This window comes from Orcinus orca, chromosome X (genome assembly GCF_937001465.1).
Source record: "Orcinus orca chromosome X, mOrcOrc1.1, whole genome shotgun sequence".
NCBI lineage: Eukaryota > Metazoa > Chordata > Mammalia > Artiodactyla > Delphinidae > Orcinus > Orcinus orca.
The window spans coordinates 107,073,301-107,099,219 of record NC_064580.1 but is presented as its reverse complement, the minus strand read 5'-3'; the positions used below and the strand labels follow the sequence as shown (position 1 = coordinate 107,099,219).

Here is a 25,919-nt window from a genome sequence, read left to right as displayed (position 1 = left end):
TAGAATTTTGGTTCATTGTTTTTACCCTAAAAACATTTCACTATAACAAATCATTATGTGTTTATAGGTTTAAAAGGCTTATGTTGCCTAGCTAGGAATTTAACACGAGTTTTTAAGATTGCTTCTAAAGGGGGAATATGACCTTAGTTCCAAATAATGTATTTACAATGAACAAATCTTTAACAAATCTCTCATTCATAAGCTTGAGGTTGCTTGTATATATAAATTATGCATATTAAAAAAATAGCTTATGTTAGATATCACTTAACAGAATAGTCTTTTCAGCCTATAGTTATTTGAAATCATTTATGTCTCTGATTGTGTGTGTGTATGTGTATGTGGTTATGTATTTCTGAAATTTGAGGTATGTAGTATAGGACTATCTAGTACAGTGAACCTCAAACTTTACATGCATCAGGATCACCTGGGGGTCTTCTTAAAATACAGATTGTTGGGCTCCACCCTCAGTTTCTGATTCAGTAGGTCTGGGTGGGACCCGAGAATTTGCATTTCTAACATGTTTCCAGGTGCTACTGATCCAAAGAGCAAACTTTGAGAACTGTTGTTCTAGTATATTAACCAATTTTGGTCCTTATTTCAGGCTTAAAAGAGGGAGGTGGCTCTATAGAATATTTCTATATGAATGCACACGTTTTGGTATCTTTAAAATTTTCTTTAATTATAAAGCACAGCTTTAACATGCTCACCTGACATACTTAAATGTTTTTGATAGCACCTACACACATAAAGATGAATTCCTTGGTGCTTTTTTGCATCCAGCTGATGTTAGTGGATTAAGTTGTTTCTGATAGTGATTACTAATATTGAGCTCTTACTCTGTGTCAGGCCCTATTTTAGTACCTTACATGCATCAGCTCATTTAATCTTTACCAAGCCTTTTGTGCTCTAGGTTAAGTAACTCGTCCCAGGTCACACAGCTAGTATGGGACAGATATGCGAGTTCAATCCAGGCAGTCTGCCTTCAGAGGCCAAGCTCAAAATCACCGTGCCCTACTGCCTATACAAATGTAGTGTGTCTAAAATGGAAGAAATGATTGGTTGTCTAAATTTTTCAATTCTTGAAATTCCTTGCTATTTTAAATTATATCTGTATCAGTGGTGTTTTATCTCTGCAGTCTCTGTTTTCATCTCATTCTGTGTATCTCATATCCAAGCTTTTTCTTGTCTTACTGAGTTCATAATATTTTTTTCTATGACAATATGCAGATACTTTTGGAGAATCTGTCTGTCCTCTGTGTTCTACTTTCTTCCAGACTAAGTTCATTTGTCTTTTATATGATTTTTTTAGGCTATTTATGTTTCCATAGTAGCCACAGCATTTCTTTTCATCTTAATATGGACAACTTCTTTTTGATATAGTGTGAGTGAATCCTCACACCCTTCTTACCTTATTTATGACCAGTCCTTCTCCCCTCAAGCTACAGTTTGAGTATTGGGTTCTCTTTTCAATCTTTTCTGTAGTCTGGAATAGGGGAGTGAATAAGCTCAGTGAGGCTGAGTATAGCCCCCAGTTTAGGGAACCTCTGCTTTGTCTTCTGAGATCGTGTTACCCATCCTATGCTAGGCATGCCCAACCAAGTGGGTATCCAACTCCCTTGGAGTTTGATTCTCTCATCCATCTGAGCACAGTTCCTTTGAGAGACAGCAAGCCTTAGTAGCCAGAATCCTGCTGGGCTTCTACTCACAAGGGTTTTTCCTCAGGCTACTTATTTACCTTGCAGGCCACATTGCCTAAAGGATTTTGTTGACTTACCTTCCTTGCTCGATACTTCTGGGGATTGGGTTAAGGTCAGGCGCCATACCACACTGTCTGTAGTTCAGAATCTTATGTGTGTTTGTGTGTGCATCACCTTGAAGTTAATAGCATAATTTCCTCTTTTTTTGCTTGGTTGGTGGTGAATTTGGGAGATTAAAAACAAATAGGAAGACGTACTTTGTTCATTGCATTAGGGATTGGGGGAGAGAAATTATGTGTTCATGCTTCACTCTGTCATCTTAATTCAGTTATCTCACTGTCTCTTTATATGGCTATTTCTTATGTTGGCCTTTGGTAAAGAGCCAAAGTGCACTAAATTGATTCACAGATAAAGCTTAGAGAAACCTAGAGTCAAAGGGTCAGGATATATACCTTAGATTGGGTACTAGATGATATTCGGAATAGTTGTGATTATGATAATTGTGGTAATGTGGAAGAATGTCCTTATTCTTTTTTTTTTAATTAATTTATTTTTGGTTGTGTTGGGTCTTCGCTGCTGCGCGCGGGCTTTCTCTAGTTGTGGTGAGCAGGGGCTACTCTTGGTTGCGGTGTGCGGGCTTCTCATTGCGGTAGCTTCTCCTGTTGCGGAGCACGGGCTCTAGGCGCACGGGCTTCAGTACTTGTGGCTCGAGGGCTCTAGAGCACAGACTCAGTAGTTGTGGCACACGGGCTTAGTTGCTCCATGGCATGTGGGATCTTCCTGGACCACGGCTCGAACCCCTGTGTTGGCAGGCAGACTCTTAACCACTGCGCCACCAGGGAAGTCCCTGTCCTTATTCTTAGGAGATGCACACTGAATTTTTTTGAGATAAAGTATCATGTCTGCATTTTATTTGGTCAAGAAAAAAAGGCAAAATATTAATTGTTGAATCTACATGGTAGATATATAGGTGTTTATGGATAAGTATACTATCCATTCAACTTTTATGTAAACTTGAAATTTTTCATAATAAAAATTTGGGTTCCTAGGGAGAGAATGTACCTTAATACCATTGATCCTGAAACTCTAGTTTATGAACCAGCTACTTTAGAATTTTGACTTGATGTTTGTTGTTTTTTGTTAGCTATTAGGGGAGGGAGAGCCTGTGATCCTGCTTCAGTCCATTTATTTCTTTTCAAAATTGAAGATCTAACTTGGTTGTGTGGGTTAGAGCTCAAAATTAATATTCCTTTTGGATGAAGGTATGGGAGTCAGTCAAGTACAGTGGAATTACACCATACCTGTGCTTAGTTTATGTGAATGTGGCCAGACTTGTTCCATCAAAATACTGTGTGTATGTCTAGGAGCAAGGGTGAAATTGGAGAAATTTTTTTCTTTCATTTTGGTTCAGTTTCTCAGGTGTCTTAGAGAGTATCTCACCACATTCAGTTAGTCTAGTTTTTAAACTGTGTTTTCGTGTGACATGGCCCCCTAAATGCAAGCCAGTCACTTTATTTCATGTTCACATCTCGTGGTCACTTAGTGATTTCTCCTAATATTAGAGGGGAAAAACAGAGTCTTGAGTTGGACTTAAATGAAAGGTAATGTGTCTGTATACTTTATAGATGATATAAGGGATTTTTGTAGGGTAATTGTGAGTATATGTAATTTTTACTTTATGTGTTGACTTTGGAACCTACCTTGCCCACAGATTCTTCATTTAAGGCTGTCCCCCAAACAGAGTAATTAAAGCATTAGAAATTGATAATTAGGTGAACTAGTTTCATCAGGATGAGCTGCTAGCTACTTGCTAGTAATGTGACCTTATGCTGGTCACTTTTCTAAGCCAGAGATTCGTGGTAATAATATTTGGCTTATCTAGCTCCTGGGGTTGCAATATGGATCAAATGAGATATGTCTAAACATGAATTAGATACTAATAATTAGGTATTCAATTTTAGTTAAAAAAATAGTTGTCATGAATTTTTTAGATCATAATAAGTTATCACTTATGTAAGCTATCACTACACTAGCTTTTGATGATTTTTTAAAAAGCGTTAATAATATACTTTAATCTATTTCTGTCTTTAAATATAAGATGCCACTTTAAAGTAGCAGTTTCACTTCCCTCAAGAGTAGATTTGATTTTATGTAGGAATGCCTTTAGCTTCTTTACGTTGTAGTGATAGATGTTTTTTTCCCTCTCATTTTTGAAATTTGTTATAAATTAGTAACAAATCAAAGAATTTTTATCAAATAAAGGAAATTTTTGTTGCTGGGGTTTCATGAGTGAACTAGTCAAGGGTAGTATGGACACGTATCTCTCCACTTTTTAAAAAAAATACATCTTTATTGGAGTATAATTGCTTCACAATGCTGTGTTAGTTTCTGTTGTACAACAAAGTGAATCAGCCATATGCGTACATATATCCCCATATACCCTCCCTATCCCACCCTCTAGGTCGTCGAAAAGCACCGAGCTGATCTCCTTGTGCTGTGCTGCTGTTTCCCACTAGCTATCTATCTTACATTTGGTAGTGTATATATGTCGATGCTACTCTCACTTCGCCCCAGCTTTCCCCTCCCCCCTGTGTCCTCAAGTCCATTCTCTATGTGTATGTCTTTATTCCTGCCCTGCCACTGGGTTCATAAGTACCATTTTGGTTTTTTGGGTTTTTTTTAGATTTCATATATATGCGTTAGCATACGGTATTTGTTTTTCTCTTTCTGACTTCACTGTGTATGACAGACTCTAGGTCCATCCACCTCACTAGAGATAACTCAATTTTGTTTCTTTTTATAGCTGAGTAATATTCCATTGTATATATGTGCCACATGTTCTTTATCCATTCATCTGTTGATGGACATTTAGGTTGCTTCCATGACCTGGCTATTGTAAATGGGGCTGCAATGAACATTGTGGTACATGTCTCTTTTTGAATTATGGTTTTCTCTGGGTATATGCCCAGTAGTGGGACTGCTGGGTCATATGGTAGTTCTATTTTAGTTTTTTAAGGAATCTCCATACTGTTCTCCATAGTGGTCAGTTTACATTCCCACCAACAGTGCAGGAGGGTTCCCTTTTCACCACACTCTTTCCAGCATTTATTGTTTCTAGATTTTGTGATAATGGCCATTCTGACTGCTGTGAGGTGATACCTCATTGTAGTTTTGATATGCATTTTTCTAATAATTAGTGATGTTGAGCAGCTTTTCCTGTGCCTCTTGGCCATCTGTATGTCTTCTTTGGAGAAATGTCTATTTAGGTCTTCTGCCCGTTTTTTGATTGGGTTGTTTGTTTTTTTGATAATGAACTGCTTGTATATTTTAGAGATTAATCCTTTGTCCGTTGATTCATTTGCAGATATTTTCTGCCTTTCTGAGGGTTGTCTTTTCATCTTGTTTGTAGTTTGCTTTGCAAAAGCTTTGAAGTTTCATTAGGTCCCATTTGTTTATTTTTGTTTCTATTTCCATTACTCTAGGAGGTGGATCAAAAAAGATCTTGCTGTGATTTATGTCAAAGAGTGTTCTTCCTATGTTTTCCTCTAAGAGTTTTAGAGTGTCCGGCCTTACATTTAGGTCTTTTTAATCCATTTTGAGTTTATTTTTGTGTATGGTGTTAGGGAGTGTTCTAATTTCATTCTTTTACATGTAGCTGTCCAGTTTTCCCAGCACCACTTATTGAAGAGACTGTCTTTTCTCCATTGTATATCCTTGCCTCCTTTGTCATAGATTAGTTGATCATAGGTGCGTGGGTTTATCTCTGGGCTTTCTAACCTGTTCCATTGATCTATATTTCTGTTTTTCTGTCAGTACTAGAGTGTCTTGATTACTGTAGCTTTGTAGTATAGTCTGAAGTCAGGGAGTCTGATTCCTCCAGCTCCATTTTTTTCCCTCAAGACTGCTTTGGCTAGGTTCCCATAACTTTTAACTTATAGGTTATATTTTCCTATTTCTAAGTTATTTTGATGGGTCTTATTTAGACCCTAACAAAAAGATTCTTCTATTAGAGTAGTTTTAAGACATAAATGCGTAGTTCTTAGCCTATTATATGGCATGTAGTACTCAATGAATGATAGTTAATAAGGACGGTGACAATAATGCCATAATTTACTTAGATGTAGTCTAAGTCACAAATTTAAATATTTTTCATTTTTTTCCCTTTTCATTTTTTCCATGGATGTTGGTGGGGGGGATGGGGAACAGCAGATGAGGCTTCACTCGCTCGCCTGCTGCTCACCTCCTGCTGTGCGACCCAGTTCCTAACAGGCCACGGACCGGTACTGGTCCTCGGCCTGGGGCTTGGGGACCCCTGCTCTAAAGTAGCATTTGAAACATTCATGGGTTAGAGGTACTAAAAATAGGACATTAGTAATAAAAAAGTAATTTATCTAGTTATATCTATGACTTACTCCAGCCTTTATTTCTCAACTCTCCAAAAGCCCCTTCTTGATGAACCTGCTTTTTTTGGGGGGAGGGCAGTGCTCAGTAGTGTTATGCAGCCCTGTCAGCTGCTCTGTTGTTATAGGGCAAGATTGGAACCTGCTTGGGGTCATTTATAGCTGATGGTCTGTGTAGACATAATTGTGAGTGCTCAATTTTATTCAAACTTAAAATTCAGTTCCTAACAGTATATTGGTAAGTGTAGTCTTGATCTTAAAGAGATCCTGAAAGATCTCTCTTTTCTAGATTCTTACTGACAGATTCTTACTGATTTTCTAGATTCTTACTGACAAGTAGCCTTGTCAGTTCCTCAAAGATAGGAACTCTCTACTGTTCATCTTTGAATTCCCAGTGCCTGGCACATAGTAAACAAATGAATGAATGTCTTTTGTCCCTCCCCATCCTTTCTTTCTTCAACTTCTGCCTGGCCATTCAATAAAACTTTTAGTATTCTATTGTGGGAATGGAGAGTTTTGTATGTGCTCTGAATTAAAAAGCAAATTAAGTTAAACTAAATGAAAAAGAAAGCATCAGGGGAGTGGAATGTGTAAAGAAAATCACTTTTACATGCATGTACATCTTGTTTTGTTGTTGTTGTTCATCTTGGTTATAATTAGCCTTTGATAGAAACCTTTTCTTACTGCTCTTCTAGATAGTTTCCTTGTGCTTTCCATATTTCTTTCTCTCTTTCAAATTTTCCTGCTTGTGAAATCCAGAGAATTGACAAACAGACATTAGAAACTAATATAAGTATCTAGTAAGAGGAATTAGGACAGCTTAGTAACTAAGAAAATGTTTTATTTGTATGGAGGAAACTATTTATAGCTTTATTAGGTTAATTTGAATCATAGTATGCTAGCAAAGGAGTAGCTTAACTGCCTTTATCCCCAACACAATACCCTATAAACTGGATTCTTCCAATTATGACATACCGTTATTTCTGCCTCCCAGTGTACACACAGTATGCCACCAGAATTACCATCCCCTTCCAACAAAATAAAAGCAACTATATAGTTTGTTTTCTGCCAGGCCACTCCTTCATAACCTGACTCCTTATTTGCTGACCAGGATGTATGTTGACTTAATAATCGTTTCTGTGAAAGGGAACCATATCTTTTTAACCTGCCAGTTAAAAAAGTGTGATTCTGTATGTTTTCCCATCAAGGTAACATGGCCGTCCCTGAATTAGTCTTATGTGAAAATATTGCACAGAAGTTAGACTTCCCTGTAGTAACACCCATTAACTTACTCAAGCATGAAAACATACATGCACAAAATATCCTTATCTACCAATAAGGTATGTTAGCTGCATATTAGCTTTTCCCTTTCTCATACTTGGTATTGAGCTAAATACATTCCAGGAATCTAGATTGTCCTTGAGTATCAGTGCTTCACCTGTCCTTTTGGCCTTTGTGTACTCCCCCAACACTCCACCTGCCTATACACACACAAATGTTACTCACAATTTCATTTTGTATGTATAGACAGCATTGTCAAACATGGCACTTCAGCAGCCCACCTGCAAATCACTGATAAAATAATGACCCATGCTTTTTCATTCAGTCTGTCCAAGTTAGGAAGTGGTTTGGTCTTTGTCAGCAATGGTATTAATATTTTGGGCCTATTTCTTAGGGCTTAAGTGGTGGTGAATTAAAACATAGCTTTGGATTTCTTTGGGTTTAATTTTTGTTGTCGTTGCTTTAGTGTTAGATTTTACCAATTCTGAGGGGGAAAACTAGAACATCTCGAAGGAGAAATGCAAATGCATTATAACTAAATTGTGCTGGCTACAATTTTATAATAAATACTCAGATCAGTTTTAGGATGCTTTGGTTTGTGATAATGAGGTTGAGAAAAGAATTGGCTTATAAAACTGGCATTTAAAGTTCATGAATGTCACAAATTATTTGGAGGTTAGAAATGTAGATGAGAATTTAAAATGTTAATTGGTAATACTGACTGTATGTAAAATCTACATGTGTGTAACAAGTAACGAAATAATTCACAACTACGTGCAAGTTAATTTTTTTTCAAATTAGAAACGAAATTGTGACAGCATAATCTTAACCTTTTTGCATTTTATTTATAGTTTTTTTTAATTTTAGTTTCAGTCTGATGGAAGCAAACAAGAAGATAAAGAGAAGACGGTAAGAGACTAGAAAAATCCAATGTGTCTAATGTTTGTCTAGGTACAGCATACTGTAAATTTTACTGTGAACAAGCTTTAATCACCTATGTGAATAACTATTTTATACTTTACATGTTGAATGTAGCTTTTGGCATATCGTACAAAGTATCTTTTAAGATTGACAGCCTCCTGTTTTTGAGGATTACCATGTTGAGAAAGGAAAAGGGATAAAAAGTCCCTCATTCTTGCTACCCCTTTCCTTCCCTCACCTCATTTGCTTTCTTAGATGGAGAAACACAAATAACCATTGTGAAACGTACAGTGATAGTGTGGGGAATTAGATATGGTGTGTTATTAAATCAAGGAACGGCAATTTTTCCAAGGCTTACATAAATTTGTTGGGGGGGGTTAGTATGCACCTCTTAACTGAAATAATTTTTCCTCCATTTTTCGTAGGAAGTTATCCTTAGCTGCTTGCTTAGCATTACTGACCAGGTATTACTTCCATCTCTTTCTTTGATGGACTGCAATGCTTGTATGTCTGAGGAACTGTGGGGAATGTTTAAAACATTTCCATATCAGCATAGGTAAATACATAATATTTTTGTATTTTTAGCTACTATTCTAGTGCACTAACCTCTAAGTGTTTAACTTTTCCTAATTCTTCATCTCATCATTTTCAAGATATCGTCTGTATGGCCAGTGGAAGAATGAAACTTACAACAGTCATCCACTTTTAGTAAAAGTTAAAGCTCAAACAATAGACAGAGCCAAATATATCATGAAGTAAGTTTTAATTTATTTTTCTTCTTAATATCTGGATCTGATTTACTGTCTTTCAGCCAGCTTATGTCTGAGCCTCAGTTTTGAGGAAGCCCAGGAGTATTTGCTAATGGTGTAGCTAATTATATACTACACATAGAGTGACTATCAATTTTTGTGGTTTTTAGCTCATTTTGACTACCATGTTAGTTTTTGTAGTTGTCATGTTTGCCCAGCTATAAAATCTGATAAAAATCCTCTTCAGGATGCATTATATTATAGGATGATGTGTTTTTTTTTTTTAAAGGAGAGCATACTGTGTAGCCTTCGCTCAGTTTGCATAATACATTCGGTGGCTTGTACAAGGTAGTCAAAGTTCTAGGAATTTCTGTTGAAAGTTATAATAAAGATTTATTTTTTCTTTCTGGAAGATCTAGTAGAATCATGCAGAACTATATCCTTAGGGAGTCAACTTTTGAAAAATTTCTAGTTTTTTCATTTGTGTGCTTTATTTTCATGTCATTAAAAACATAAGAGTGGGGCTTCCCTGGTGGCGCGGTGGTTGAGATTCCGCCTGCCGATGCAGGGGACACGAGTTCTTGCCCTGGTCCGGGAAGATCCCACATGCCGAGGAGCGGCTAGGCCCGTGAGCCATGGCTGCTGAGCCTGCGCGTCCGGAGCCTGTGCTCCGCAACGGGAGAGGCCACAACAGTGAGAGGCCCGCGTACCGCAAAAAAAACCAAAACAAAACAAAAGAGTGATGTTAATCTATTGATACTTCCTGATAAACTGTTTGAAGTTTAATTATGAAAATTGTATACTTCAGATCAGTATTGGTTTAGATACTAATTACACTGCTGTATTGCAAGGGTTTTCAGCAAGGCTGTTCATTATCATTTCTTTTACATTTGTGCAGTTGTATGGTTATTCTAATTAGAAGTAGTACATTCACTGGTTTAACTAACAGTATGCAGTGACACTTTTTTTTAAATAATAAATTTATTCATTTATTTATTTATGGCTGCGTTGGGTCTTCGTTGCTGTGCACGGGCTTTCTCTAGTTGCGGCGAGCAGGGGCTGCTCTTCGTTGTGGTGCACGGGCTTCTCATTGTGGTGGCTTCTCTTGTTGTGGAGCACAGGCTCTAGGCATGCGAGGTTCAGTAGTTGTGGCTCGCAGGCTCTAGAGCGCAGGGTCAGCAGTTGTGGCACACAGGCTTAGTTGCTCTGTGGCATGTGGAATCTTCCCAGACTAGGGCTCGAACCCATGTCCCCTGCATTGTCAGGCAGATTCTTAACCACTGTGCCACCAGGGAAGCCCCCAGTGATACTTTCTTTGCTGAGTGATATTGTCGTAAGTCACAGTCTACCAGGGAAACAGGTGTGTGCACAATCACAGTCTGGTTTAATAGATGCTGTTATACAATATGTATAAAGTTCTATGGGATGATAGAGAGGAGAATGAATATTTCACCCCATGGAAGTTGGGGAAGGCATGGAAAGAGATGATATTAGAACTGGTCCTTCCAAAAGAGTTCTAGGCTTAAAAATTCCCCAAGTAGAGTTTCTAGCTTAACAACAACGAATATTTTTGAAGCCATTACTATGTGTGGTGGGCGCTGAACTAAGTGCTTTATATGGATTATTTAATGATACATTAAATTTTTTTTGATAAATTTATTTAATTTTGGCTGTGTTGGGTCTTCGTTGCAGCACGCGGGCTTTCTCTAGTTGCGGCGAGCAGGGGCTATTCTTCATTGCAGTGCGGTGGCTTCTCTCGTCGTGGAGCACGGGCTCCAGGTGCACGGGCTCAGTAGTTGTGGCTCACGGGCTCTAGAGCACAGGCTCAGTAGTTGTGGCGCACGGGCTTAGTTGCTCCGAGGCATGTGGGATCTTCCTGGACCAGGGATCAAACCCGTGTCCCCTGCATTGACAGGCGTATTCTCAACCACTGCACCACCAGGGAAGCCCCGATACATTAAATATTGAATCTGTCTCTTCCACTCTCTACCACCACTAACTTAGTTCTTTTATCTGGAGTGTTATAGTGCCTTGTATTATTCTCTTTCTTCAAAATCCTTTGGTGACTAAGCATTGCCTGCAGGTTATATGTCAGACTTTATGGCTTGGTGATATAAGAGAACCTTCATGATCTGTCTCTCCCTATTTCCATCCTCATTTCCCGCCAATTCTACCTCTAGCTGTACTGAGCCCACTTATGTTTCCCTGAGTGTGCTATGGTCTCCTTTTCCTTTGCATATAATTTTTTGTTTCTTTTGTTTGTACAGGTTTTCCCTTACCTCTTTTTCCTCTCTCCATCTGGTGACCTCATCATTGGACAGTGGGCTCCAGTGTCACCTCTGTGAAGCCTTCCCTTGCACATACCACCAAGCACAATTGATTGTTCTTTATTTGTGCTACCACTATGTCATATGCATATAACTACTATCATACCGCTTATGTATATTGCTATGATTATTTTTCTTTTTAAAGTTATCTAATTTTTTGACTATTTTATATATTCACACGGTTTAAATTGTAGTAGATATGAAAAGGTAGACAGTAAAAAGTCTCTCACCCTGTCCACTCAGTTCTCCCAAGGGAAAAAAAAAGTGGTCACTGTTTAGTTTCTTATTTATCATTCCGGCTATTTTTATGTATATGCAAGTGAATACAAATATATTATTCCCTCCCTTTTTATACTATTGATAGCATATAATAAGTACTGTTCTATAAGTTGCTCTATTTGTTTAAGAATATAAAAATTTTAAAAGTGGTTTTAAATCTACCTCCCCAGCTGGACTGAGCTTGAGAGCAGGTGCTGTTACTCATCCTTGTATTCCTGGTGCTTAGCACTTTGCCTGTCACAGAAGACATTAATATGAATTAATGAATAAGTAAATTAATACAAATGTTTATCACAGAAGAATATGTGCAGAATTTTTAATGTACTCGGATTTTTGTTATATTTGTAAGCTCAGCTATTTCACCAGCCTTGAATAATATGATTTTGATATTGATTGAACTTTTTAAGTTGAGAATGGAATGTATTAATTTATTGCTTGGGAATTTCACAAGTTTTGATTACTGTTTAAAACATGAATTTTCTATAGGGCATCCAGTAATTCATGCCACAAATGTTCATTGATTGTGTTCCATATGCCAAGCACCATGGTTGCTTGAGAGGAGGACATAATCAAGAGAATATTCCTTTTATTTATTTTTTTTGGTGTTGGGGGAGAGGAAGCAGAAGGGAATGGGATAAAAAATATGGAAAGGAAGGGTTGGCTTTGGCAAGTAGGAGGGCTTGCCTGAAATAGTAGGGTTAGAAGTAAGGGCAGGTGGTGGTAGAACTTTATTTGTGCTTCAAATAAAGCTTCAAAGTAGAACAGAGTATAGCCAAAGTTTAAAACTGATGGGTCTCTCTTTTCCGTGGGACAAAAAGAAACTGGGCCATGCAGAATGGGAAAGGGAAGCAGTTGTTGATGAAATAATTTTGATTAATGGATCAGTTTTGTCATAAGTTTCTTAAGATAATTATATCAAGTTTGTCACTTCCAGATTGGTCACATTCCTTGAATTGTCAACTAAATTCATTATTTGCTTCATTACATTTTCACTCTAGAAAGCTTCCTGTCACTTGTTAGTTTTTCAGGTTTCTAGATTTATTATGTAGTAATTTCATCAGAAGAGTTTAAGATCCTGTGTAATAATTGTTTTGAATTTGTAAGCATTTCGTAGATATAAATTTCCAAAATGTTAGTAAAAGAATACTGAGTAGAGGGAGAATTAAAGAGGAAGGACAAGAGTAGAATTGATTTTTCAAGAATTGTTTACTTTGAATATGAAAACCAGAGAACTTCTTGTATCAAGGAGTGAGTGCAGCATTAGCTGTTACTCTGTTAGGGTCACTGACACAGATGGCATGAGGCATTTCAAAGTATTACACCAAATTTGATATCTTAATCCCTAAAGTGATAATGAGCCCTTCTAAATCTAAAATAATTATTCTCTGTAAGAAGAGTTTTATGTACTTGTAGAGTATGTTAAGAGTTTTAATGCTTATTAGACTATTACTATAAAATGAACATGTGTATATTGTAAATGTTAAGCATTAATACAAAATTTTAATACCCTCTTGGAGAATGCCTAATCAAAATAGCCCCAGTCCTGTAGTAAAGCATATGATGAGGGTGGTTGTTTACATGGATCCATTTTGGATATTTGGGAAATAAAATTTTTTTCATGATGTAACAAAGCTACCAACATTAAAAGGGAAATTACTTAAGATGATCCCTGCCACCTTTTTCTCCCCTTGTAGGCGTCTAACCAAGGAAAATGTGAAGCCTTCTGGAAGACAAATTGGGAAGTTGAGCCACAGCAATCCAACCATTTTGTTTGATTATGTATGTTTTGAGGTTAATACTATTTTCAGGGATTTTTCTTTTTGTAGTCTTTAAATCAGCACAAGTGGAAATAGAATGATGTAGTTTAAAAATGTTTGATAGTTTTAGGGGACAAAAACTTTAGCAAATGAAACATTGTATGGTTATTCTAAAAACAAAATTTAGTATGTAATATGTTTAACACATTGATCTACTTTTCTAACAATAAGTGACAGTGCTACTGTTATTAAACAGACTGACATTGTCTTGTGTACCACATTTTGAGTTATAAAAACATTAATAAAGTGATGCATTATTTGTTGATTTTAGTTTTTAGAAACATTTGAACAGCATTTCATTGTGATTCAGATGTAACACTTTCATGTTTAGAAAGAGATTTCTAAAACACATTTGACATAAGTCTAGCCTCTATAATTCCAAAATTCAAGTTTGGATGCCCTGGAATTATTTCCTAATTGGAAATTGTAGCCTAAGAAAATATTTTCTAAGGAAATGATAGAATAGTAGGTTTTATATAAATACACAATGGAAGGAAACTAATTTTAAGCATTATTTCTTTTGAAAAAAAAGTGTAGCCATTATTTAGTTAGCATGGTAAAAGTTCTCTTTTGATTAGTCAATGCCTTTTATTCTTTGTTGCTGTCTTCCAGATCTTGTCACAAATACAGAAGTATGATAACTTAATAACACCTGTAGTAGATTCATTGAAATACCTCACTTCGTTGAATTATGACGTCTTGGCCTGTATCCTTTCAGGTGAAGTAATAACATAGATTTCACGTTTCATAGATCTTAGTGGTGAATGTTTTATTTTCATTCTAAGTTCCTTTAGCAACCATCTGAGGTTGATTCAGTTGGCTGATCGAGAGGTTGACCAGTTGGGAGTTTGTGTGTGTGTCTGTGTTGTATACTGAGAAAGACAATGTTAAGATTACTAAATATCTTTGATATAGTTAGAATCTGCTTGCTGAAAGCTGGGAAAGAGGCTAAAAAAGAAAAGTTGGTACTACAGTGAGTGTATTTTTCCATAATTGGTAATAAATTGGAGCTAACAATTTATTTTCCAAGGGGTGGCTTTTTGTTGTTGTTGTTTTAGCAGTCTTTGTTAGGGATGTGGTGACAAAATTTTTTCTTAATTATATGAAAGATTGTATCATTGAAGCTTTAGCTAATCCAGAAAAGGAGAGAATGAAACATGACGACACAACCATCTCAAGCTGGCTTCAGAGTAAGTATTTTTATTTTTCCAAGGATGAAATTTCCATCTTTTGTCATTGCTATGCTATGTATTCTGTTACCTATGCTAAGAGCCTATTTGTCAAGTGCTCTTGAGAATATCTAGCCACTCAACTTGTTCTACAGAGGGTCCATGTCCTTGGCTGTGTAAGGAGGTTCATATGGTACTTAATTCATTTTCTAACTCAAGAGGCCAGTATTGGCTGTGATAGCATTTGGGCAAGCATTACTGGGGAGATGAAAGTTCCCATCCATTCTATTACTTTAGAAGAATTAATCTTTTTTTTTAAGATTTTTTTCTTGATGTGGACCAATTTTAAAGTCTTTATTGAATTTGTTACAATATTGCTTCTGTTTTATGTTTTGGTTTTTTGGCTGTGAGGCATGTGGGCTCTTAGCTCTCCAACCAGGGATCGAACCTGCACCCCCTACATTTGAAGGTGAAGTCTTAACCAGTGGACTGCCAGGGAAGTCCCTAGAAGAATTAATCTTAAGGGAACTATTCTCCCTTCTCTCCTTTCCATCCTGAGGTTCCAGTCACCTTAAAAGAACAAAAACTTGGTTGTTTAACAAAAAGCCCTAGCCTTGTTTTTTTTCCTTGTACCTTTGATTTCTAGCAGCCAGTTACATTTTCTTTCAACCTGTTGTGTCTCTGATAGCTGAATCTTGCAGTAGCTTCCCATTGCTCTTTGAAGTCTGCAATCTGTAATAAATCATACAAGTAAGTTCTTTTGGGATCAGGTCCTTTCTATACTAGCCTCATCTTTTGCCCCTCCCTAATATTCTAGGTTCCGTTAATGCTGAACTTCTTGCACTTTCTTTTGCACATGTTATTCCCTCTTCTTGGGGTACCCTTGGGATACCCTTCTATGCCCACTCATCTCTTCCAACACATTTTCTACTTATTCATTAGATTTTAGCTTAGAGGTCACTTTCTTTGGAAAGCTTTCCCTGTTAACAACCCAAAAGTCAGAATAAGGTGCCCCTCTTCTGTACTTCTATGGAACTTTTTATTCATCATAGTTATTTTAGTTTAGTTTTCTATATCTCTCTGGACTGTAAGTTCCTTGAGGGCAGGACCTGTGTTTTGTCCATTGTCCTTTAGGTGCTCAGCAAATAATTCTTGAAAAGGCTGCAGATCACTTGACTTTACTGGGGTCTCCTCCTCTTTTTTTTTTTTTAAAAAAGGCCACGCCGTGCTGCATGCAGGATCTTGGTTTCCTGACCAGGGATTGAACCCATGCCCCCTGCATTGGGCGTGCCAAGTCTTAACAATTGGATGGCCAGGGAAGTCCCTCCTGCTCTTGTCTTGAGTGGGGTTTTCTCCCTACTAATGTGATAAGGACTCTTGGCTAAAATTGGTCTTTTGATTGCCTCTTGGTCTGGCAATGTTTCCTTGCCCCTCCACAACTAGTGGCATGTTCCTAGATAAAATGAGATTTTTTTGTGTGACTCAGACATTTGAGGGGCAGGTGTTTTGTTGATCATTCAAGTTTACTGAGTTATCTGCAAGATTTTGTTGTGGCCTAATTAACGTCACAAGTTATGGAATCAGGCCGTATAAGTTTGAATCACTGTTCTACCTCATACCAACTGTGTGTCCATGAGCAAGTTACGTGACCTGTCTGTTCGGAATTTCCCTCATCGATAGGTTTATACCAACCTGAGATAATTACTGCAAAGGTTAAATGAGATAATTACATAAAGAGCTTAATAGACTGCTTGGCATATGTATGGTCAATAAATATTAGCTATTATTAATTATAAAATTCTGTTCAGTGGCATCAGCAATACAATTTTTCCCACCTCATTTTGTTTGGGAAATTTCGTTGAAATAACACTTAATATTGTGCTTTTTGTTTTATGAACTGTTTTTTAAAAAGCCCTATTCCTTTTTTATCTCATATAGGTCTGGCTAGTTTCTGTGGTGCAGTTTTTCGTAAATATCCAATTGATCTTGCTGGTCTTCTTCAATATGTGGCTAATCAGCTAAAGGCAGGCAAAAGGTATTCATAGCAAATTATATGTAAATGAAATTCAGTAATTAGAGTACTTCTGCCGGTATTGGGATACTGACATTACTATTATGTTGAAAAACTGTTGGTTGGTTGTAGGCTTAAGAAAATAATTGCTCACTTATTTATATGGAATTCTTTAATTAAAAGAAATAACTTAAAATATGCAGAAAGAAATGTAATATTTGGCTATATGTGTAACTCATTAAAGTAACTAACTCACTTTGACTACCTGTTAGGCTTTTGAATAAATGGTTGATATGGTATATTGTAAATCCTCTTATGGCAAAACTCATTGCACTATTGATTATGCTACTGGACAGTAATTGGCCTTTACATTGAACATTTGGTAGGAATGTGTTTATTTTGAGGGTATATATAGTATCTTTAAAACACAACTATTTTTTGAATTTAAACTTCAGAGATAGGTAACACTAATGCACCTTTTGGACATTGTCTTCTTTTCTTTATAAATACTGAGTTTTATTATTTTATTCTGGACCAATATCAGTGCTTAGAGTTTGAATTGGAATGTATATTAAACCCCATCAGCAATAGACTGACTAGACTCAAAAGAACTGGAAATGGTTTTCAAAAGCTTTCTGGTAGAAAGCAAACAGAAATCTGTAAAGCTATCTGGTGCTCCAAACAAGTATTACCTAAGTAATTCTTGACAGATTATTTTGGTTTAGGGAAAGCTTAAAAAAAATTAGGTTTGGGATTTAATCCGCATATATCACTTGCTTTATACTCCTCTATTGGCCATCCGTATACATTTTACTCTTCTGTGTCTGTATAGGCCAGGAAAACATCACATTACTTTTAAATCTCTAGTTCAGTTTTCTGTACTGTGATATAGTTTTTGTGACCATCTAATGAAAAGATTGTTTAAAGGAAAAACAAAATATTTCATTGGTACTTGTTGCATACTTATTTGAAGAGGGCCCTCTTGTTTTCAAAAACTATGTTTAGAGAAGCGAGGCAAGTTGAGAGAGTAAGCACTTAATAAGAATCTTAGAAAACTGTTCCTTTGTCTATTAACTTGTGTCTTGGGTATTCCTAGCTTTACCTTTCTTTGGAAAAACATCTGTATTTGTTCTGTAGGAAAGAATGTTTTTCCTTATCTTCATTACTTAACAAAGTAAGGAAGATCTTGGAAGTCATAAGGTGTTATTTCCATTGACAGTCCTAAACTTTGAGAATTCAAATGAGTAACTGTTGGCACAGTAATAAATATGTGTAAGGCAGGCCACTAAACTGTCATCTTAGGCTCAAATATCACAACTTGGAATTTGCATTTCCTTCCTTTTTTCTTTTCTCCTCTCCCTCCCTCCATTCCTCCTAAGTGTGTGTGATTGTTTAAAGAGATGGCTCTATACTATCAAAAAATATATATTGAGCATCCTGTACTGGAGGATAAAAAAAAAATGTTATGAAGGGCATTATTGGGTTGGCTGCTAAAAATGAAATATGACCGTATATTAGATAAAAGTATTGCATCAGTGTTAGGTTTACTAAAGTTGATAACTATTGCTGTGGTTATGTAAGAGAATAGCGATAGTCTTAGGAAACACATTAGCAATTTTAGGGGTAATTAGGAATTTTAGGTACCTCTAAAATGATGTTACTTACTAGATAAGTTACTCTCACATAGTTCAAGAAAATTGTGAGAGAGAGAGAGAGAGAGAGAGAGAGTGTGTGTGTGTGTGTGTGTGTGTGTGAGAGAGAGAGAGAGGGAGGGGGAGAGAGAGAGAGAGAGAGAGAAGATGGGGGAGAGAGAGAGAAAGCAGAAATGATAAAGTGAACGGGATGTTCACAATGTTAATAACAGGTGAAGTAGGGATAAAGGCTATGTGGGTGTGCTTTGTACTGTTCTTATCTTTGTATCCTATCTGTAAGTTTGAAATTACTTCCAAGTAAAAAGTTAAACATATTACATGCCCCAAATATTTATATACAAATAATTTAGGGATTCTTAGTATATTAATTACAATTCATTTTTACTTTTATGTTTGAAGTTTCAACTATAGACTATTTCTTATTTTTCCTAAATAGTTTTGACCTGCTTATATTGAAAGAAGTGGTACAAAAAATGGCAGGAATAGAAATTACAGAAGAAATGACAATGGAGCAACTAGAGGCCATGACTGGTGGAGAGCAACTAAAAGCTGAGGTGAGAATTGCTCTTTTTGTTTAGTGACTCAAAATTCAAAATGTATGCATGCTCCCTTTTAAAATCGCATCAAAAAAAATAAAATACTTGGGAATAAACATCACCAAGGAGGTGAAAGACTTATAAGCTGAAAACTACAAAACATTAATAAAGGAAATTGAAGATGATTCAAAGAAGTGGAAAGATATCCCATGCTCTTAGATTGGAAGAGTTAACATTGTTAAAATGGCCATGCTACCCAAAGCAATCTATAGATTGAATGCAATACCTATCAAATTACCCATGACATTTTTTACAGAACTAGAACAAATAATCCTAAAATTTATATGGAACCATAAAAGACCCAAAATTGCCAAAGCAATCCTGAGGAAAAAGAACAAAGCAGTAGGCATAACCCTCCCAGACTTCAGACAGTGTTACAAAGCTGCAGTAATCAAAATGTACGCATGTTCATAATAAAGAATTTAAACAGCACATAAGTACATAAAGCTAAGTGTCAAAGCCATACATACCCTCCTCTTAAAATCGCCCCCACCTCCCTTTTAAAAATTGCGATATACTAGTTATTTTAACCTTTTTAAAAAAGCTGAAACAAAGTGTAAAAGACAGTAAGTAATACATCTGGAGGGAAATAAATATCAAATCTTCTGTGGTCCTTGATACCCCAATGGGCATAAATCTGACAGTTGTTGACTCTGCCCCACACTGACTAAAGGATAATCCTTTATAAGGGACTGCATGGTAGAAAGTGGAAAATATGTAGAAGTTTAAAGACAGTTGACAGTTATCTTTAAGCCAGTGACTAAAGCCAGTGGCAGTAATAGTGTCAGTAAAATAAATTTGTAAAGAGAGGGAAGGAATGTAGAGTGTGTGGGTTTGTTATCTTCAGGATTGTAACCAAACCCTTTCTGTGTTTTTTCTTCAAATCAGATGGCATGTTTTATGTACTGGTACACTGGTAAAGTTATGTCTTCTCTTTTGCAGGGTGGTTACTTTGGCCAGATAAGAAACACTAAAAAATCCTCCCAGAGATTAAAGGATGCACTATTAGACCATGACCTTGCTCTTCCTCTCTGTTTGCTTATGGCTCAGCAGAGGAATGGGGTAATCTTTCAGGAAGGTGGAGAGAAACATTTGAAACTCGTGGGAAAGCTCTATGATCAGGCAAGTTAAAGTGGCCTTTGTGTTTCTGTGGGTTTTTAAATCTTGATAGTGGAAAATATAGAATGTGATACAATTTGAAAAATGTCATTTTGCACATCATATATATATCATATGATATATATTATATACAATATATAATATGTAATTATATATATAATAGACATTCTGGAAATTGGGACTCTTTGCAAATTATGATATTTAAGAGATGGATCTAGGGGATATAATAATATGTATAATGTTTTCAGTTAAGTAGGTAACGTCAAGTTGTTTGCTCTCATCTTTTCTGATCTCTGGAAATCTGGAATTTCAGCCACAACAAAGTAGATATGATCTTCATTTATAAAATATATTTAAAAATATTAAGCACCAAAACCTATGGTTAGCCTACAAGATGTGTTTAACTGTCACCAACTATATTACAAGGAAATAAAAAACATCATATTTTATAAAGTTTTCGACTTTTAAGGGCCAAGAAAATTGACTTGCATATACATAAAATTGTTCTATGTGATTTAGATAAATATATTCTGCTACTAAAGGTGGTGAACAATAGCTTGGAACTTGAGACCTTGGTTGACTATTAAAGTCTTAGATTAGTCAACTTTTCAGGACTTGGGTATCTTTTTTGTAGTATGATATATGATTAAGTTTGTAGATTGTCTCCAAAGTTCTTTCAAGTAGTAAAATTTGAATTCTTAATTGTTAATCAAAATATTGTTAAAATGTATCTTAGTCATTTTGGAAAATGTTATGTTGGTTTAGTAAAATGGTAGCACATTTGTGTTTTTTGTCTTATTTTTTAAATTTAGTGTCATGATACCCTGGTACAGTTTGGTGGGTTTTTAGCATCTAATCTAAGCACAGAAGATTATATAAAGCGAGTGCCTTCAATTGATGTGCTCTGTAATGAATTTCACACACCCCATGATGCAGCATTTTTCCTGTCTAGGCCAATGTATGCACACCATATTTCGGTAAGTATAAGTATCTTTGCTGCCATTCAGGAATGATTCCACATTACTACTTAACTGTTTTATTTGTAAATGCATTTTAATTTGACATAGATAGAGAGAGTTGCTCTTTTGTTAATACTCAGCTCTGTGCAGTGGGCAATGAAAATATCCCCTTTAAAAAGTAAGTCTTACTAGTTCTATAATTTTATTGTTACTACACCACCAGTTGTCCAAGTTGATGTCTTATGGGCCCTCTAGAACTATAGTTCTCCAACATTAGTGCAGCTCATCAGGGAATTATTAGAGAATCACCAGGGAAGCATCTTAAAAACTCAACCCCATGTCCATAAATTCTAATTTAGTAATTTGAATGGTACCTGGGGATTTTTGTTTTGTTTTTGTTTTTTTAACAAGCACTAGATGATTCTGATGCAGGTGAATGTGGTACGTCATTCTGAGAAACACTCCTCTTGAATACAGAGAATCCTGTTTCCTCAGTGACAGTATCACTGTCAGACAGTTGACTTGCTATTACATGTACTGCCTTGAAAGAAATAAAGACTGACAGACTTAACCACCCCCAAACATTCTAAATACTCTTGCACTCTCTGTTGTGTAACTTCTAGGAAAGGTATATTCATGGCTCTTGTTTTATTTCTCTCCACCTAAATGAAACAACTGACAACAAACAACAACAAAAAGCAAACTAGAGCGAGCCCTCCCAAGCAGGGTATCCTGTTAGTGACTGTATTGAAATTCAAGTAAGGTTGTGGGGGAAGAGAAGACAGCCCTCCTTCCTTTTCTCTATCTGCCACCTGGACTCTTCCCTTTAAACCCGTTACCTCTAATAGGAATTTACTTTTCCTTTTCCCTCAGGGCCATGGTCAGTACTCTGTTTGGAAACTGTGGTACTTCCCCACTCTGACTGGAGCCCAAGCATATTCTTCATTTTTCTGTAGGCTTAGATTCTGGCCCTTCTGTTTATCTGTTGTTGTTTTTTAAGTCTGTGCTATGCAAGGCTTTCACTACAGATTTTGAGGAAGATCTTGTTCCCTTATCTTTAAGTAGGCTCCCTTCTTGTTCCCAGTGGGGATACAGGGCTGTGTAGTAGAGTGGGGGAAAAGGTGCTGAGAAATTTGGGATATAATTGATCATTTAATCAACCATCAGCTGTTAGTGTTTACATATCAACTGCTACAGTCTCACACTTACCCTCTAACAACTAACTAAATGTTAATTGATTCAATTATCACTTCTAATACTGTGCTGTACTCTAGAGGGAAAAAGGGAATAAGGGAGTAGGATTGGGCTTCTTCTCCTTTAGACTCTCTCAATCCAGAAAATTGTTATGCTCTCTTTGTGTAGTTATGTTTTGTGTTGTCGCCCCACCCCACAGTAGATCAGTCTCAGCTATACAACAGGGGACCTGATTTCTTGAAGGACTGAGGTGGGAGAATTGCTTCATCTCAGAAATTCTGACCTGCCCTGTGCTATACTGAGAAGTGACACACTAATCAGCGCTATTGAACCCTAGCAAACAGGAACACCTGGTTGCCTGAGGTTGGCTGAACTTTTCCAGGTCAGAAAATGGAGCAGGTCATTCATACCAACAGCTACTTTTTCCGTAGCCTGTGTAAAATATTGTGTCTTTGTCATTTAAGAGATAAAAATATCTAAACAAAGAAATGTCATTTTCCTTTCAAGTTTGAGGAGAAAAACAGAGAACTATACAGAGGTGGCTATACAACCAAATCAGGGGTAGGCCACATGCCACCCTCTGGAAAGGGAATTCCTCGGCAACCTTGGTTACACTGGATTGGGCATCCAGGCTTTCCTAGGGATCCTTACTTTTGCCTCTTGGGTGAAAGCCCCTCTTGAAGAACCTTTGATGAGAGAGTATGAGTATTAGAGGGCTGCTAGGTCCCTTCCATAAATTGACTATTGGCAGGCTCTCATGGGAATAACATTGTTAGGCCAAGAGCTTTTTGAACAGTAATTAGAAGTACAGCGGGGAATTCCCTGGCGGTCCAGTGGTTAGGACTCTGCACTTCCACTGCAGGGGGCATGGGTTCGATCCCTGGTTGAGGAACTAAGATACCGCATGGTGCATGGCACGGCCAAAAACAAAACAAAAAAAGTACAGTAACAGTGGGTATCAGTTCTATTCCGTAGGTCTAGTTCCCCAGGTGACTTTGTAGAGCTGTTATACTTATCTACTTGACTAAAGATGTGAGCTTGAAGAAGGGTTAAACTGACTTTAGGCAAGGAAATATTTGTCCTAGGCAAATATGCAGTATAGCTGTCTTTTCTGATCAAGCTTTTTTTTCAACTAGATAGGAATGAGGGGGGTGCCTGGAAATAGAAGTCACAGATTCAGAACCAAAGGATTAGGGAGACTGGGGCTATTCTATAACACTGTCATACCTATAACCTAATTTTCAGTTTTAATTGCTGAGAGCCACCTTGCAGCACTGGTCTAAAAGAAAGGCTTTTCCCCTAGTTCATATTCTGAATATGACCAAATCAGGTAGATAAGCTATCTTATTTAGGTAGTTTCATCACTGTTTTATTCTGTGTTTTGTTAGAACCTCAACAGCTGTCTTTCTGTTCACATAGATTCATATTAGTTGCCTTCAATAGGACCCACCCTCAAAAATTTAAAAGCCTTTCTTATCCCAGCTGCTATTCTCTCAGGTCTCTGGTGTAATTGGACCTCTCTCCTAAGTAATGTTCTTTATATTTATAGCTTTGCCACCTATGTGGCCTCAGTAGTTACCAGCATGCTCTCTAAAATGGGGAAGACAGGAGATAATTTTTCCCACTTCTAAAGTAATTGTATGATTCTCAGAGCCTGTTTGAGATACCCTGTGGAACAAAGAGTACTTGGCATGCCTTCAATCCAGTGAGCCTGGGGTATGGAGCGCTCAGGAGGGACGGCAGCTGGACTGTAGGAGCCAAGACTCTTTTTGCCTATCACGATGCAGAACTGGAAGTGGGACCTTTGACTTCAGACCTTCTAGTTCTGGGCTCCATGTTTAGCACAAACTGTAAATGATTTAAGTGCTTTCTAGCATAAAGAAGAAGCTAGTTTTAGATCTCCTCTTAGGTTCATCTTCAGGGATGATGCCTAACCCAGACAGTTTTCTGGGTGAGAGCTCTTTCGTCTCAAAGAGACTGAAGGACATGAGATAATAGCAACAACTCCACTTTGTATTGTTTTCTTTTTTATGTTTGACACACATTCTATGAACTAATATGTAGTCCCTCCCATTGTACTAACAGATTCTTTTTCTCATACAATTAAGGGTATGGCCTTCCTCTGACTCTCCCCCAAATTAGGATAAACCAATCAGGCCAAAAAAAGCTGTGGTTTAAGTCAGTTCCCACATGCTTTAAACTCCAGTATACCATAGCCATTCAGAGAAAATCATAATTTAGCTTAGCAATAGGGTTACCAGTTGGTCCTGGTTTGCCTGAGACTTTCCCGGTTTTAGCACTACAGTCTTGCATCCTGGGAAACCCCTCAATCACTGGAAAACCTGGACAGTTGGTCCCCCTACTTAGCGGTCTTATGGTAACGTTCTCATAACCTTTCTTTGTGTTGATCCAGCTTCTTAATTGACAAATCGTAACAGATGATAGGGGCTACATGTAGCGATAAAACATTCTGTTTTGGTTGGCTGTTACTAGTTCCATTCTGCCTCTTTACTAGTGTTAAGACCCTCTACTTGGTTCCCTTGAATATCTCAAAAGCAGGAGTGGAAACCCTGCATGTTCAATCCTTCATGCAACAGCAAGAGAGAGTAGGGTGGGGGAAATGGACAGGGGGCCCACATACCCTATTCACTTACTCAACAGGTCAGATGCAATAAGAATCTTTGGAAAAGCTCATAGTAAGCACACAGGGCTAAATATTGAAACAGCTTCCAGGGATGATTTATCTTAAAAGAAATGTTGTTGGTAAGAAATTAGAATTCCTGCAACAGTTTTGATTGGTCATCTTCTGATTCTTGAAAAGGGAACCTAGGTTTTTATACTATGAAAATCAGTGCTATAAATTATATTGTATGTGTGTGTTTTTACTTTTTATCTCCAGTCAAAGTATGATGAACTTAAAAAATCAGAGAAGGGAAATAAACAGCAGCATAAAGTTCACAAGTACATTACATCATGTGAAATGGTGATGGCTCCTGTCCATGAAGCAGTGGTTTCCTTACATGTTTCCAAAGTCTGGGACGACATCAGCCCTCAATTCTATGCCACATTCTGGTCATTGACAATGTATGACCTTGCAGTTCCACATACCAGCTATGAACGGGAAGTCAATAAACTTAAAGTCCAGATGAAAGCAATTGATGACAATCAGGAAATGGTAGGTTTTTGGTCTAGTAGCTCAAGTACAATAACTTCATGGTATTAATTCAACATTATCCATACTTTGGAATTGTATTAGCTCAGGTTCCTATCTTGTTGTTACACATAATGTTTTTCTAAGTGGGTTTAGAGGTTATCCTCTCCATGGGTGGGGCAGGGGCTTGGTGAGTACGTGGAGGTTATGACCAATCAAAAGGTATTTGAGGGCTGTGTTAGCAACTTAAAATGATCTACTTAACTCCAATTGCAAGAGCAATAGGAATTCCCCAAAGGAGAATCCTTTAGGAGAAAGCTTTATTGAAGAGGTGAGTCTTGAACTGGATAGGCCTTGAAGATAGGTTAAGTTTGGAAATATGGAGGCAAATTGGTGACTGTAAAGCTTCAGCAAAGGTATGAAGTAGTCTGAGGTTTAAAGAGACCACTTTTACTGTGGCGATTGGGCTTAGTGATAAATTTGAAAGGTTAGGTTGGGGCCAGGTGATGTAGAGCGATGAAAGTTAGAAAGGAAGGCTTGAGGGACTTCCCTGGGGGTCCAGTGGTTAAGACTCCGCGCTCCAAATATAGGAGGCCG

The 25,919-nt window shown here is 37.1% G+C and overlaps 1 protein-coding gene across 13 annotated transcripts in view; it reads left to right on the top strand.

Annotated features, from left to right (window-relative positions):
• The window catches only part of THOC2 (THO complex subunit 2), a 103,427-nt gene that overhangs the window by 54,054 nt on the left and 23,454 nt on the right, over window positions 1–25,919 (top strand). For all 13 annotated transcript variants that reach the window (XR_004479581.2, XR_007474783.1, XR_004479580.2 and 10 more), the window contains 11 exons: window positions 8,246–8,287; window positions 8,725–8,855; window positions 8,953–9,054; window positions 13,349–13,433; window positions 14,084–14,177; window positions 14,581–14,661; window positions 16,579–16,675; window positions 18,740–18,857; window positions 19,842–20,021; window positions 20,831–20,995; window positions 25,071–25,346. Coding sequence is in view for 10 of the 13 variants with exons in the window: in XM_033414976.2 (XP_033270867.1) it covers window positions 8,246–8,287; window positions 8,725–8,855; window positions 8,953–9,054; window positions 13,349–13,433; window positions 14,084–14,177; window positions 14,581–14,661; window positions 16,579–16,675; window positions 18,740–18,857; window positions 19,842–20,021; window positions 20,831–20,995; window positions 25,071–25,346 (1,371 nt within the window). In the remaining 3 variants the exon portion in view is untranslated. The remainder of the gene's footprint in view (window positions 1–8,245; window positions 8,288–8,724; window positions 8,856–8,952; window positions 9,055–13,348; window positions 13,434–14,083; window positions 14,178–14,580; window positions 14,662–16,578; window positions 16,676–18,739; window positions 18,858–19,841; window positions 20,022–20,830; window positions 20,996–25,070; window positions 25,347–25,919) is intronic.